The sequence below is a fragment of the Mytilus edulis genome, chromosome 2 (assembly GCF_963676685.1).
Source record: "Mytilus edulis chromosome 2, xbMytEdul2.2, whole genome shotgun sequence".
Taxonomy (NCBI): Eukaryota; Metazoa; Mollusca; class Bivalvia; order Mytilida; family Mytilidae; genus Mytilus; species Mytilus edulis.
The window spans coordinates 88,888,382-88,904,796 of NC_092345.1; the positions used below are offsets into that span (position 1 = coordinate 88,888,382).

A 16,415-nucleotide genomic window follows, 5' to 3' on the forward strand; every position below is an offset into this window, starting at 1 on the left:
AGGAAGATATGGAATGAGAACATGTACATTTGATGTATTACATTTCTAAATAATGATTAATTACAAGCGAATATTGGTGCATTGGCTGTTAGTTTGTGACTCGTTTCGAGTCTGTAGATTTCACCTCTCCAAAATGGTTAGAGAATGATAAGGAAAATTGTTGATATTTGTTAAAATTAATGAGAATATGGATTAATATTTATTTGAAAATAAAATTATTCATGACATTTATGAAAACTAGGTTTTGAAAAAAGCTACCACTTTTATTTGTTGTTATATTGTTAAAAATTGGCTAAAATCTCCATTGTTGTTTCTGATTTCTGATTTAACTGTAAAGATATTAAGCAACCACTACAAACTAAAAGCTTCAAAATTGTAAGTTAACCCAACACTCCTATAACATCTCCTTTATAATAATGGTTGCAAACATTCTGTTTTCATATTATATCCTTATTTTAGGACATGCGAGTAGTTTTGAGTATGACCAAGACGCCAAAGAATTTCTCCAAGAATACCCAAACGGACCAGTTTTGCAAAAGTTATTATGCTATCCATCCTTAGAATACAATATCAGTTTGGTCAATGGCATTATTCATTACTTTTCCGATTTGCGTATGTTCTTTGCTGATGATATTCAAAACTGCAAGGAACTTTTCACCAAATTTATTCAATCACAAAATAACGTAGTATCAAATGCAGATGTTTACAATTTTTAGCGAATGATTCTACCTGCATGGAATTTGCTTCCTTCACAAACAAAAATATCTTTCTAATTAAACGAAAGAGGAAGCATTTTTACAGGATTCATATTTCCGTATGAACCAGCAAACTTTATACGAATTTATGTCATATTGAAACAACATTCATGTAGGGAACATTTTAATCAATACGTTGATTTGAATAGCCCACAATTGTTTGACGATGAACTAGCTCTCAGTATTGATACTATAATTCACTTTTCTCAAGGAAATGATTGTTTGAATATTCGGTTTTCTTGCAACTCTAGGAATCATCACTTCTATGACACTTTTATTTTTGTACCCGACTCTACAACAGCATATGTGCATATGGGAATGGCAGTTGAAGTTACGATATTAAATGGATTTGTTTTATTTATATTTCTACAAAAAGAGAACCGAACACCTGTCACTATTCTACTGTCTTTTTTGGCGGGATCGGATGTTACTGCTGTAGTCCTGATGACGATTCCGGTTTTTATTTCACCGGTGGCTCGTTGGAGTACAAGTACAGGACCAGCTATTATTCTTTTTGACTTTCCAGAATGTTTAATTGAGCATTTTTTTGATCAGCTAAAGTATGTATTCCATTTTACATCTGTTCTTTTAACATCTTTGTTATGTCTGCAGAAAACAGCAGCTCTGCTTTTCCCAATGTGGAGCAAACCACGTTTGAATAACAGAGTAAGTATCAAATGTTCTATTGCTGCCTTTGTCATAAGCATTTGCATTAATTCTCCAAACATCATTGAAAATCTTCTTAGACTTAAGATTTTCAACGGCAGATGTTGTACAAATTTTTCTGATGACACATATAATTACCATTACACTATAGTAAACATTTGTTTCCTAGTATGTTGTTTGGTGGTAGCTTTATGTACTGTATATATAATATGTAAATTAACTTGCCTGAGAAGAAATCTCCCGTTGACCGATAGTCATATTGTCCAGAAAAGAAACCGTATCTCAGCAATTACAGTTGTTTGCATTTGTATCATATTTCTGTTATCTGAGTCAGCGCTTCTTGTGTCCTATTTGACGAGGATGCTATATATTTCTGACCCATCGTACAAAGACATCTATGTTGATATTGAATTTGCACTGAGACAGTATACGGACCTCAGTCTTATTGTTGGATATTCTTTGAACTTCATAGTTTACATTGTAATGAGTAAGCAGCTACGTCATCAATTAGTTGTTGGCGTTATAAGGATTGTAAGATGCTGTAAATGTTGGTGAAGAGATTGAGCTACAGTTGAAATTTTTCTATCGCATATTTATATTGCTTGCTAAAAAGTGGCCAATTTATGAACATTGAATTTGTACAAAAAAGGAGTTCTCTTTAAGATCAATGAACAAAATGATTGAGTATTTTGTTTTTATCATGTTATTCAGATAATATTTCATAATTTTTACAACCTCCATTTGCGTAAAAATAACGGTATTTGATTGGTGAATACTGACTTAGAATAAGCAAAACGTTTTAAATAGTATTCACTACATGATCTTTTTATACTGTTCTACCGCTATACAAATTATGCTTGGATTTGAGCATTTGAAAAAGGACATTTTCTTAACGTTTTATTATATATTTGTACTTGTAACATAGACATGATTATGATTGATCTTTGTTCTATGTAAGTAAGTTAATTATTGACCTATAGTAAAATCAGTATTTTCTGTTAGATTTACATGTTTTTATCACCCTACTGTCAGTCTGATAAGGATGGTCCTCGTTGATTTCATACTCATATGTCAAATTATGGAAAAAATGATAGAGTCTTAGATTGTATTTACTTTAAAAGATCTTTGGTTTTATTTTATTATCCACGTCTGATTCACCCGCCTCTAGAATAGGCAGTTTCACCACAACTTTTGAGCCCAGTTTTGATTGCTGATAAAATAGATGTTAGTAATTTAGAAAGAGGTTTCGTGGAGTACTAGTAAGACCTAGCAATATGCTGTTGTTTCTAAGGACGCGTATGTAGTTAAGGAATCAAATACAGTGATGAAAGATCCAGTTCTTCATCTTTGGTTGAATTTCTAAAGGACATTGGACAGACCTAGGATTATCCCGGATTTCCTCTTGAGTAAAGATACCATAATTAAATATGGTATAATTACTCAAAACTCTTAATAGTGATTAAAAAGTAATGCTATTATGGCATTGAACGTCGTTTGTCAAGTTATTATGACCATATGCTGGTGAACGAATTTACCAGACTTTGAAAGCATTGGTAATAAATATCCCTTAAGTACCCTTTAAAAGTAAAAACAAGTGCTTGCTTGCTAATACATATTTGTGACGTTATTATAATAATGGCCTTGACTTTTAGCGTTGTAGTTTATAAACAATTCTAGATCGTACGTTGTCATATTCTCAAATGTACATGCTCTATTTGTATGACCTACACAAGCAGTTTCGATGATGGATCTAGGATTAAGGTTTGTGCATTCCAAATTAAGATTTTTTACTATGAAAACCTCTTATCAGGAAGGTAAAAGCCCTTTGGTGTCTCAAATGTTATGCAATGGAATGAAATGTGCAGTAGAATCCACGTTTTTCATTTCTCTTTTAGAAAAAAAAGGTAAAATTATGTGTTACATTTGATTGATAACGTATTAACCAAGTTAAAATTCAAATAGTTTTAGAAATTTTACTTAAGTACAAAATCTTTTCACTGTCACAACTTCTCATTTGTTTGTAGCGATTCCAATAAATACATTCGCTTTGATTTCCCAACTGGTCGATGAATAAGCACAAATAGATATACTAAGAGAATCGTTCTCGTGACGATTACACTTATTCAAGAACTTTTATTGCGTTAATTGTCTGATATTGTTTTAACAAATGTGTATGGATCATGTTAAAATAGCAGTTAAACAAAACAGAACAATTTCCCAGAATATTAAACTAGAGGCTCTAAAGAGCCCGTGTCGCTCTCCTTGGTCTATGTGAATATTAAAAAAAGGAAGAAGATGAATTCATGACAAAATTGTGTTTTCAGTGATGATGATGTGTTTGTACATCTTACTTTACTGAACATTCTTGCTGCTTACAATTATCTCTATCTATAATGAACTTGGCCCAGTAGTTTCAGTAAAAAATGTTAGTAAAAATTTACAAATTTTATGAAAATTTAATTGTTAAAAATTGACTATAAAGGACAATTACTCCTTAGGGGGTCAATTGACCATTTTGGTCATGTTGACTTATTTTGAGGTCTTATTTTGCTGTACATTATTGCTGTTTACAGTTTATCTCTATCTATAATAATATTCAAGATAATAACCAAAAACAGCAAAATGCCTTAAAATTACCTATTCAGGGGCAGCAACCCAACAACGGGTTGTCCGATTCATCTAAAAATTCAAGGCAGATAGAATTTTACCTGATTTATAATTTTAAACATGTCAGATTTGCTCTAAATGCTTTGGTTTTGAGTTATAAGCCAAAAAAACTGTATTTTACCCCCTATTTTTAGCCATGGGGGCCATCTTGGATTGTTGGACGGGTCACCGGACATATTTTGTAAAAAAGATACCCCAAAGATGGTTGTGGCCAAATTTGGATTAATTTGGACCAGTAGTTTCAGAGGAGAAGATTTTTGTAAAAGATTACTAAGATTTATGAAAAATGGTTAAAAATTGACTATAAAGGACAATTACTCCTAAAGGGGTCAACTGACAATTTCGAAGGAGAAGATTTTTGTAAAAGTTAACGACGACGGACGTCGGACGACAACGGATGACGGACGCTAAGTAATAAGAAAAGCTCACTTGGCCCTTTGGGTCAGGTGAGCTAAAAAATGTACGTCTTTTTAATAGTAAATCGGACATCCACGCAATTTGATTAGTGATTAGTTGAACATATTTTAAATTATTTGCAGTCGGGTTTTTTGTTTTGCCATTTGTTTTTTCGGTTTTCTTTCGACTTTATATTCTGTCGTTTTATTTCTGTTGTTCAGTTTCAAAATAAACAACATGTTTTGAACTGACAGACTAGAATTAAACCCCTGAATTTAGTAAGTAAATGAATTTCTACATGTTGAACAGGGTTTCTCATCCTTTCGGAGCACCTGATGTTACCTCCATACTTTGTTGTTAGGTTTCTTGTTGTCTTCAGTTTTCTATGTTGTGGTTTGTAGAAAGTCGTTTGTCTTTTAGTTGTTTTCGATTTTTTAACATGAATTTGTCACCCTTTTATACAAACAATTGAAATAATGCTATTAATACCTTATTTATAAATGTACACAAATAAAAAAAACAACACTGACAAACACTACCGAGTTTTATTATTTCGAAATTATAAAATAGAACACTAGTCATTAGGGACCGTTCAATATTTACCAGATGGATGGGCCGGTGCATTCTTAATATTGTTTCATTAAAAAAGCTAACGCCCATCCTTTTAAATTCTGAAAAAAAGTCCTTGCCCATCTAAAAAAATCTATAAAAAAAGTCCTTGCCCCTCTAAAACTATAAGACAATCAAAAATGATTTAGGTTCTTTTTCTATTTTAAAGTTTTTAAAATTTTATGTCTTGAAATCAAAGAATAAACTTTGGTGTTAATACAAAATTTAAAATGTGCTAGTTAATTCCATATATATGTATACATTTAGTTCAAATCTGAATATTCTTTTATCTGTTCTACTTTTGGAAAAAGAAATTATGGTCCTTTTTAGCAAATATAGGCAGGCATGTTTTTGAATTTGATGCAGCCTTTTTCGCCTATTAATTAATTCCCTAAATTTGACAACTAAACACCAAACTATCAAAAACCCTAGCATTCTGTAAGATTGATATATAAATGAGAAAGCTGTACAGTTATATGAAAATCTAAGTTGATTTGAAAAAGTTAAAAAAAACATTTAAAGGTGACCAGTCACCATCCAAATTTGGTCCAAACTTAAAATTGCAGCTTTTTTTTAAGCTATTAACTAAATCCATAAAAATGACAGCAAAAAAACAAAGTACTAAACACCCTGGCATTCAGTAAGATCAATATAAAAATGATTTAGCAGTAGAGTTTTATGAAAATGCAAGTTGATTTGAAAAAGTTATGAACAAATTTAAAGATGACTATCTTGAAATAACCTACAGAAAATTTAGCTTTTTCTTAAACCTTTTTATTAAATCCATAAGAATGACAGCAGCACACCAAACTACCAAACAACTTGTAATTCTTTTAGATCAATATATAAATGAAATAGCTGTAAAGTTTTATGGAAATCCATGTTGATTTGAAAAAGTTATAAAAAAAATTAAAGATGACTATCTGGATTTAGCATAAACTGAAAATTTGAGCTTTTTCTTAAACCTTGTTATTAAATCCGTAAGAATGACAGACATACACCAAACTACCAATCAACGTGGCATTCTGTAAGTTCAATATATAAATGAAAAGGCTGTATAGTTTTATGAAAATCCAGGTTGATCTAAAAAAGTTATAAAAAACATTAAAGATAACTATCTAGATTCAGCCTAAACTTAAAATTCTAGATTTTTTTACCTATTTATAAAATCCATAAAAATGACAGCAATACACCAAAGTACCAAACAAACTGGCTTTCTGTAAGATCAATATATAATTGAGATAGCTCTCGAGTTTTATGAAAATCCAAGTTGATTTGAAAAAGTTATAAAAAAAATTAAAGTTGACTATCTGAATTTAGCCTAAAATGAAAATTTGAGCTTTTTTTCTTACTTATTAATAAAATCCATAAATTTAACAGCAAACACCTAACTACCAAACAACCTGATTTCCTATAAGATCAATATATTAATGAATAAGCTGTATAGGTTCTTGAAAATCCAAGTTGATTTGAAAAATTTACAAAAAAAATAAAGTTGACTATCTGAATTTATCCCTAACTAAAAATTTGAGCTTTTTTTCTTACCTATTAATTAAATCCATAAATTTAACAGCAATACACCAAACTATTAAACAACTTGGTATTCCATAAGGTCAAAATAATTTATAAGATAGTCCGAACAGAAAATTTTAGCTTTTTTAATCCTTAATTGAATCCTTAAAGTTGTCAGAAATGAACCACTGCCTTAGCTACCAGTTTTTGAGTGCCCGCAAAAGAAATTTCTTACACACCGATAAAATTGATAAAAAATTTTCCTATAAAATATGTTCTGGCCCATCCACTAAATATTTTAAAAAAAGTTATCGCCCATCCAAATATTTCCACAAAAAAAGTGCTTGCCCCGCCCCATTTTGCACCGGCCCATCCATCTGATAAATATTGAACGGTCCCTTAAAACAGTCTATCTCAAACAATGTATAACATCATGTTCTGTAATAACGTATGAATTCTGCACAGACATGTTGGAAGCCAATTTTCAGTACGTGAGTATTCATAATAAATAATAAAATTAAACGGTACCAATTTTACTGATCCAGATGCACATTTCCTAACAGTGACAATGAGATGTTCACGTAGGAGACAGCTTTCTTTAATGACAGACACAAAACACTATAAAACTTTATCAGTATTTATGATAGTTCCAAATTCTTGATCGAATTTATTTACCTGGTAGGGGTACTTCCGGAGATTGAAAGCCCATAATCAGAGGTTATAGGCCCGATAGTAGTATTCAAATGAAATAGTACCAATACTTATTCACGAGATGACAATGTTATTGATAGGACAGATAACGTATGTTTACATGTGGTATACTTTTCACTCAGGAAATGATATTAAACATACATAGAGCCATAAACAAGGAAATCATTTTGTTTTAAAAAGACAGTTATGTACGAGATTAGAAAATTCGGCCACATCGTGAATATACATTTAAATTTAAAACAAAACATGGCGTCCTTCAAAAATGATACAATAATATGTTAATAATGACAGACATAAACTACAGTTCAAAATAACACAATAGCGTTCAATTAATGTTTCTGTGACATGAATTTTTTCGTTTCCCCTTTCTTAAATAACACCGTTGTTATTAATTAATTACTGTACAAGTTCTTTTTAAGAAATGGTTAAAATTTATTTCCTCAAGTACGTTTCATAAACTTGTATATTTCATGAGTCGAAATGTAAATACGGCAAAACAGATTAGTCATCTATTTTATCTTTTTAAGTTGCCCAAATGATTACCACAATAAAGCAGTATGTTTTACCCTTCTGTATTTATATATATTTAATTCAAATTATGGATTAGATGATGTTATAACTTGAAGTTGATACTTTCGAGAACTAGATGATGTATTTAATACAAAAATCATTACACAATGTTAAGAACAATCCTGCCGTGAAAAAAAGAGTCCATGAGAAAGCTTTCCAATTTGTATTGATGAATGATATAAAATCTAATTTTAGTACAACTTCCATTTAAAAAAAATGTGGTATGAGTCCAAATGAGGCACTTCTCAATCCAAGTCACAATTATAGAACAAAACCATAGTCGGGAGCTGATTATAGATGCATTGTAAAATGCTGACAACTGAAAAACAAATATCAAGTTAAAAAAAACCACGAGACAAGAAATAACTCTCTGGTGGTAAAAAAGTTCTTTTCGGATGTAGCGTTATTTGAAACATTGAAAATATTTTTTATGTATATATACATCTAAACAATTGTGTAAAACAGTACTAATAATAAAAAAGGAAACAATAAAGAATTAACAGATATCTGTCATCAGTATGAGTATGATGATGTAAACTGAATCATACCAATCTGTTCCGATTTAACTGCAACAATCTTTACATGTATACAATTGAATAACTAACAACGCATGTATAATAACTTTAAAAATGACGTTATTTAAGTATTTACATAAGAGACTGTAGATATATGATTCTAAACCGAAAAGTAATATGCGATATGAACTGATACAATTCTAAAATTACACAAGTGGCAACATTTCTGTTAGAGAGACTGCACAGAAAACATTGTATAGTGTTGTCAGCCTTCTCGATCTGGTAATCATGTATCCTATAAGTATGTGTTTTTTAATTGTTAATTATATTACTGTTAACTAAATTAGAAGAAGAGTTTGAAAGACATCAGTACTAATATCTAAATCATGTGGCATTAGACAACGACCTACAAAGCGTAAAAAAAATCTATACTTGTATTCCCCTTGTATAGATAATTTAACAAACGATTAAACAAGTATCTCTCTGTTAAACCAACGAGTACCCTTTTCATCACTGAGTTGACATCCTTAATTTTATTCTTTCAGTTATATAGCACAATGTAGGAAGATCGGTTACATTTTATGTTAACTTGATAAATTTTACTTTAAAGTAATTGGAAACCGAGTAAGATAGAACGTTTAATTGATTTTCATTTGGGTGAAATGTTAACTAGCTGCGTTTTGGATGGGCATATAACCAATAAAAGTATATTCCGAGTGTTCCTCAATTTGTTTTTCAATCAATATATATATAAATGTATAAAATCAGCAGCCTCTTCCCAACTGAAATCAATACTAGAATATTATAAAATTATGAACGAAAATAAAATATCAAAATAAATAAATGGTCTCTTATGGGTTATCCATGTACTACTAAATTATCAGTCGAAACAAATAAGCCTTTCTTCTTTGTGAGCTGCTCTGACCTCTGCAGCCTCCAATGCTTTTCCACTTCTTTCTAATGCATTACCCAGAGCCAAAGCTTGGCTAGCATATGGACGCTTTCCCCTCCATTTCCAGAATACTGCTTCACAGAAGTCATCAATTTTAGGGAAATCTCTAGCAAGTGCTGCTACTTCAGCTGGGGTCAATTTTAGAAATTTTGCTACTTCCTGTGCCTCATTCATGTTAAGTCTTTTCGTCAGTTCCTTTAATGAATTCATCTTAAGAACTTTTATTATACCTACAATCAAATACGTCAAATTCAAGAAAAGATATATATGACTTCAGTGAATATGTGTGTCTATATAAACAAAAGGCTCAGATGCTGATTAGCATAAAACAACATATTGTGTATAAACGTAGATAAATTCTACCACTTCATCGGACATGTCGGATGTTTGACAATATTTATCTACTCAAAGCGGTTAAATTTTTCAAATTTAAAAAGTCAAGATTGGTAGAATATCGTATCACTCAAGTTTCGATTTTTGAACCAGTTTATCTGATGCCTAAAATCGAAATGTAAATAAAGTCTCTTATTATTTTCAAATGATCTGCAAAAAGACGTGATCTTTCTATGTGTCGTCGTCAAAGATGGTTATCTTTTTTCATGTCGCCACAAACATAAAACCCGTAGAAAGCTAGAAAATATTAAAATCTTAACCTAATAACGATTGATATCAAACAAACACTCGTTGATAATAAAGAAAAAAGTCATTTTGTCAGAAAAATTATAAATCTACTGAGAATTAGAGAACAGTTATATGGTACAGTTTATTCACGAAACAATCACTTAAGTTCATTGTAACATTATGGATGAGAAGATAGTTTAGAAAAACAATTAAAATTTCATCAAAGAAAGGTCGTGCATTAGAAGTTAAGCAGTTTTTCGTCATATATTTTCCATCGTTTGTTTTTAACATACAGTCACTATTTTTAATAATGAACAGATACATGACAGTGGGTATCCATTTTCGTTTTGAAATTTTTCACTATAAATTATGTTTCATATTTGACAACTTAACAAATTTCTAACTTGTAAATAATGAACATTACTATTTAAACTTTCTAGTTTCTGTAGAGTCATGAGCTATCGCCAGTTTGCAAGATTTATTTTATTTTGAATAATGTTATAGAACTTCTACTTTGGAAACCAAACTGTATTACCCATATTCATAAATTTTGTAAGCGTTTTTATAAAAATCATCATTTAACTTTTTTCACATTTTTATTGTCTAGTAAGAAATTCAAATTTTAAAGTATTAGGTGGGTGATGAGGAGTTAATACCCATAGTTGAAAATAATAATGACAATTAACCTGTCTTCATGTGATTATTTTATGAAGAAAAAAACAAGAGAGCTATATATATATTGCTACTTACAGTCATTATCGGTCAAAGGCTGAACTACCTTCACTTCAATGTCTGAAACTGTAAAGACAAAAAAAAATTAAAACCGGATATTAATTTATTAGAAATATATGTGTTGAAATGATGTTATTCGGTTTTTTTCTTTGTTGATTTTTCTTCTTCATTTTTTTTACTTACAATGTATATGCTGTTGTTATCTAATATACATTATAACTGGAACTGAATAACGTTTTGAAATAAAGTAACCTGTACATTTCTCATCCTACAATAAAACCGATGCTCAATAAAGATGTCATCAGTTACGCTGTTCGGGATGTATAAATAATCCGCATCGGAATTAGGACGCTTCATACTAAGTCACATATTTAAAGATTGTGTTCAGCTACATTTCTGTTGCAACAGCTTCATATATGTAGATTTATAGTTGTAACCAGAGGGAATTGATGTTTATTATCATACTTTTCCAAAACTGAAACCATGACTGTTAAACGCACAGTAGTCTTCACATGATTTGACACCATATGATATTATACAAAATCTAAATATTGAAACATAGTACATACCTGTACCCTCACTGGGAGCTACCTTCTCTGTACCCTCACCGGGAGCTACCTTCTCTGGAAGAAGGTGCATGGGTAAGGATGTTAGATTCGTGTAAGTCGTGATTGGATCTCTTGTTATTACTGTTTCTTTACTTTTGAAACAATTTTCACTTTCTAAAACTATGATTGGTTCCTGTTCTGTCTCTACTATTAGTTCAATTTCGATTCGACCAGTCGGAGGATTACGTTTGTCTAATAACTCAGTGCTGAAAATATGAAAGTTATCTCTGTTCGGATGAAACATAAGCCTTTGTGTATCTGATTGCTCTGTTCCTGCTATTTTTATATTCCCGCCGAACGTTACCTGTAAAAGTATAAGAAAGTTATATTAAGCAATCGGTCTCCAAATTTTTCTTTATAATAAAAATCAATATTAAACAGGTAAATTACTTACTCGAAACCACTGATTGATCTGTACTGTATGACACCTCCCCTCAACTTTTTGAGTGCTAAATTGCTGATTCTGCCAGTCCTTCTTTCTCTTTGCTGCCTTTCTTTGTAAGGCACATTCTATAACTATTGCGTATTCATCACTAGAAAGCGTTTTTGCCAATGCAAAGAACTCCACTTGTCGTTCGTTGTTCAAAGCTTTTTGTACACTCTTACATACACCGGCCATATCCGTCTCAACTTTTTTCTTTGAAACACCTGTAAATCTGCAAACAAAGAATAGAACTAATTCAAACCATCGAATTTGACCTTTAAAAACGAAGTCAGAAAATCATTAATTTCCTCGTCTAGGTTGCACTTTGTACATACAGTGCTATAAATCAAGCTAATACCGAACAATTGACCAAAAAGCTTATAATAGCATCGTGGACTAATATATCGCCATCAGTGGTATCGACCTTGTGCTATACAAAAAAACAACACTTTATAAATGTTATGAGTTTGAAGTGATTTCTGTATCTCCTATCACAAGGAACTTTCAAAACTATATATTCAAAGGTTGTGTAATTAAAAAAACCCAAAAAGGAGCTAAAACTTGAAGAAGAAAAAAACGAACTACAAAAAGCAGCCAAACTTATATATGGTCATTTGTTGGGGGTAGTTGAACAATTTAGTTTCTAAATAATTTCCTTGTTTTAAATGGACAAATCAAAGGAGGTATGGAAATTAAGAAACAATATGGTTAACAGATAAACATACATGGAGAAATGCGAGATTCTGAAGGAAGCGCGATTTTTCTCTTTTTTGGCTTCAATGATTTCCCAATCTTTTATTTTCTCGGGATATTCTTTAGACGACGTTAAAATAACAATGTCATTATCTTCATTTGCTGTCGAATGCATTGGTAACTTTACGTCGATTGGTTGCTTAGGTTGTTGGTGGTTACTCATGGAAAGATCAATTACATTTGTAACTATAAATGATTCCCTGTTCGATACTCCATCGTCAATGCCGACATCTTTAGTCTCTACAACCTGTAAAACGTACTATACTTAAATGTTAACAATATATCTTAGATAAATTGCAAATGGTCACTCATATACCGCGCCTAAAGGCAATACTATGTGTATATTTCAAATTGTAAAATACATTTTTTAATCTAAAAATCAACCATTTGCCGAAAAAATGCACATACCAAAAACACCCATACATTATTGAATCAATATCGAACATAATATCTTAAAATACACTGTATTTTGAAAGACATTGAGTGCTAGTGAGCTGATATAATAAAGCCTTGAACCTTTTATAGCTGACAAGGCTTTGTTCAATGTTAAAGACCGTTCGGTGACCTATAGATGTTAATCATTGTGACATTTAGTATCTTGTGAAGAGTTGATATGAAATGATTCGTTAAACCAATTCATAGTAATGACCATTAAACTGATGTAAGTTTTGTTATGTGTGCTATTGTTCGTCTTCTGGCCGTTTTTGCCATTGCATCGTCAGTTTGTTTCCGACTTGCAAGATGAGTATGCCTTTCGTTATATTTTGCCTCTCATTAATTAATGCTGATTTCAGTCGTTCTTCCTCATAACTCCTTTTGACGCAGTTATGGTAAAGAAATTATCCGTTATATTGATTGGTGTTTAACGCCACTTTAAACATTAATTGTGCTATGTCGTGGTGGTTAGTTTTAATTTGTGGCGGAAACTGGAGAGAACCAACGACTTTTGGTAGGATAACTTATCCCTTATAAATGAAATTCATGTGAACATTCACGAGCGTAAAGTGTACTTTTTTCTATATTCGATATTCTGGATGGATTCTGATTCAAATCAACAAGTCTATCAGTAGTGCAAAATTAATATGGATGGAAAAATTGAATGTCTGTTGAATCCAATCCAAAAATATAAAAATATGTTGTCGATCATAAAATCACATTTCAATCATCATCTTAATGTACTCATTGTTGGCATTTTTGTGGTTCTTTTCAACTTGGATTTGTCATGACCCAAAACAAGGAGTTTGATTATATGACTTTTAATAGAGCACCTGGAATAGAGGTCTTTAAATCACACACTGATTATTCCTGTTTATCAAATCCATATATAATCGCCAAAGTCAAATCTTATGGAATCATATTCAGAAAAATTCTCATTAACGGGTTACTTTACTATGATGAAGGCAATTCTAGATTAAAGATTGATACATACTTTTTAGCCTGATTTTGCATCTTAAATTTCAAACATTCAAACGGTAACGCTTATGGGTTTTATTTATACCAACAATACCAGAAAACATATAAGTGTACATGTTAGACTTAAAATATAGGTGATGGCCGCTTATGCATAATTTGGAGTGCATGTGTTTCTATAACAAGTTGATAAAGTAATTCAACTACTGAACTATGATAACAATTAAACAATTAAAAAATATCATACATTAAACAGAAGATCTCCGGGAGAATCAAACGTGTCCTTAGGTATATCTATTACAGCATCCGGCTCCAATTGTGGTTGAATGGTCACTGCCCGCTTAGTAATGCCGAATACCTCTGGTTTTTTAACAGTAACAAACATGAATGTAACAACTGCACCATGTTTGATGTTGATAGTTACAATCACATATGTGTGCTGCAAAAAAAAAATCATCAAGCGTCATTGAAAATTGTAATTTACATTAAATAGCAAACCTTCTTCATTCACAACTAGCATGAACTAATTATAGATTATCAATGGATTTTTTTTCAAACGAGTGGGGGGACTAAATAGCAAGGGAAAGCCTTATGTTTGAATAGCTATTGATGATATGTTTATTGCAGTATTCCTGTGCAACGTCAATGACGTAGAACATTGAGCTATACATTCTCGTTCTTTTTTCTATGTAAAACGCATATCACTCGAGGAGCGTGATATAAAAGTATATTACAAAACAAGATAGAAGAAATATTTCACAAAGTAGCCTTAATATGATAGCTTAGTGCTTGATAGTAGCTTTAGGATCTATAGTCGATAAATACCTACAAATATTTGTAAGACAAAAGGAAATTGTTTAGAGATACTGTGATGTTGCATAAGAATGACGTACATTATAAGCCTGCATTTATAATTGTATAAAAGACGGACGAAAGATACCAGAGGGCCTGTCAAACTCATAAATCTAAAATAAACTGACAACGCCATGGCTAAAAATAAGAAAGTTAAAATAACAAACAATAGTACAAATTACACAACATAGAAAACTAAAGAATAAGCAATACGAACCCCACCAAAAACTAGGGGTGATCTCAGGTGCTCCGGAAGGGTAAGCAGATCCTGCTCAACATGTGGCACCCGTTGTGTTGCTTATGTGATGACAAATCTGGTAAATTGTTTAATTCGATAGGTCACATTCATGAAAGGGAAGGGATTGTAGTTACGACGCTAGGAACATATCCGATATCATTTGTGAAACGGTTATTCCATAACGGTCAAACAACTCGTGATGGCGTCCGTAAAATTTACGAAGGGATGATTTCAACTTCACCATTTAGAACTCTTGTTTTAATAGCTTCCTTGTGAGCAGCAACCTTCTATCAAGAAAATCATGATAGGCAATTCAAGCACGGGAATATCGTATCAATTGGGAGATATATACCATGTATGCAGGTGCTGCTGGAATGTTGCTACTTAGAAATGGAAAGTTCACAATTGGAAAGCTGAAATCATTCATTTTGTCGTAAAGTTTTGTTTTCAACCGACTCTCATTGTCAATTTCTAGATGTAAGTCAAAATATGAGGCCGATTTAACTGTATCTGTTGTATCGTTTATCTCTAGTTAGATGGGATAGTCACCAATTCGAATTAATTAGTGAAAGAACATCATCTATATAGCGGTAAGTTAAAGGATATTGCTTACTTCTTATCTTTCTTCCTAAGAAGTTCTTGTATGAAGTTAGCCTCATAATAATAAAGAAACAAGTCGACAAGAAGAGGGGCACAATTTGTTCCCATTTTAATGCCGACAGTCTGTTGAAAAACACGTCCTCCGAACGTAACAAATACGTTGTCAATCAAGAAATCAAGCATCTTGATAATGTTAGTTTCAGAGAATTTTTTAATTGAAACAGAGTAATCCTTGACAAAGTAGGATTTATCCCTCCCTAAGACAAGATACTTGTATCTACGTTGGCCATTCTTTTTTAAAAAACAAAGCAATACCAACTCATTCAATTTGTCTTTTAATTTGGAATATGGAATACTTGTGTAAAGTGTTGAAAAGTTAAATGTTTTAATTCTATAACAAGATAAAGGAGAGTTAAATAGTATGTACTCTAAAAGATTTTTGAAATTTTTAAGGATCCACATCTGATTCACGCCACCTCTAGAATATGCAGTTTCAGAATAACTTTGAAGCCCGTCTTTGTTTGCTGATGAAATACATGTTAATAATTTGGAAAAAGGTTTCGTGGAGCACTTGGAAGACCCAGCAATATACCGTTTTTGTACGGACACTTATGTAGTTTAGGTATCAAATACAGTGATGGAAGATCAAATTCTTCATCTTTGGTTGAAATTCCAAAGGAACATAGCAAAGACCTATAATTATTCCGGATTTCCTCTTTGGTAAGTGTCGTGAGGGTATATGTTGAGTTTCCAAGTGAATTGTCGTCAATACCTAATTCGTTTATCAAGCAGTTAATAATATGAGTTTTACAAACAAAAACGAT

At 31.6% G+C, this 16,415-nt stretch overlaps 1 protein-coding gene across 2 annotated transcripts in view; it reads right to left on the reverse strand.

Moving 5' to 3' along the window:
* Positions 1–7,369: 7,369 nt before the first annotated feature.
* The window catches only part of LOC139513320 (uncharacterized), a 30,682-nt gene continuing 21,636 nt past the window's right edge, over positions 7,370–16,415 (reverse strand). For both annotated transcript variants that reach the window (XM_071301712.1, XM_071301713.1), the window contains exons 9-14: positions 14,149–14,340; positions 12,464–12,738; positions 11,709–11,970; positions 11,276–11,618; positions 10,725–10,772; positions 7,370–9,583 (exon numbers count right to left, since the gene is read on the reverse strand). In XM_071301712.1, coding sequence (XP_071157813.1) covers positions 9,282–9,583; positions 10,725–10,772; positions 11,276–11,618; positions 11,709–11,970; positions 12,464–12,738; positions 14,149–14,340 — 1,422 coding nt within the window. In that variant the 3' untranslated portion in view covers positions 7,370–9,281. The remainder of the gene's footprint in view (positions 9,584–10,724; positions 10,773–11,275; positions 11,619–11,708; positions 11,971–12,463; positions 12,739–14,148; positions 14,341–16,415) is intronic.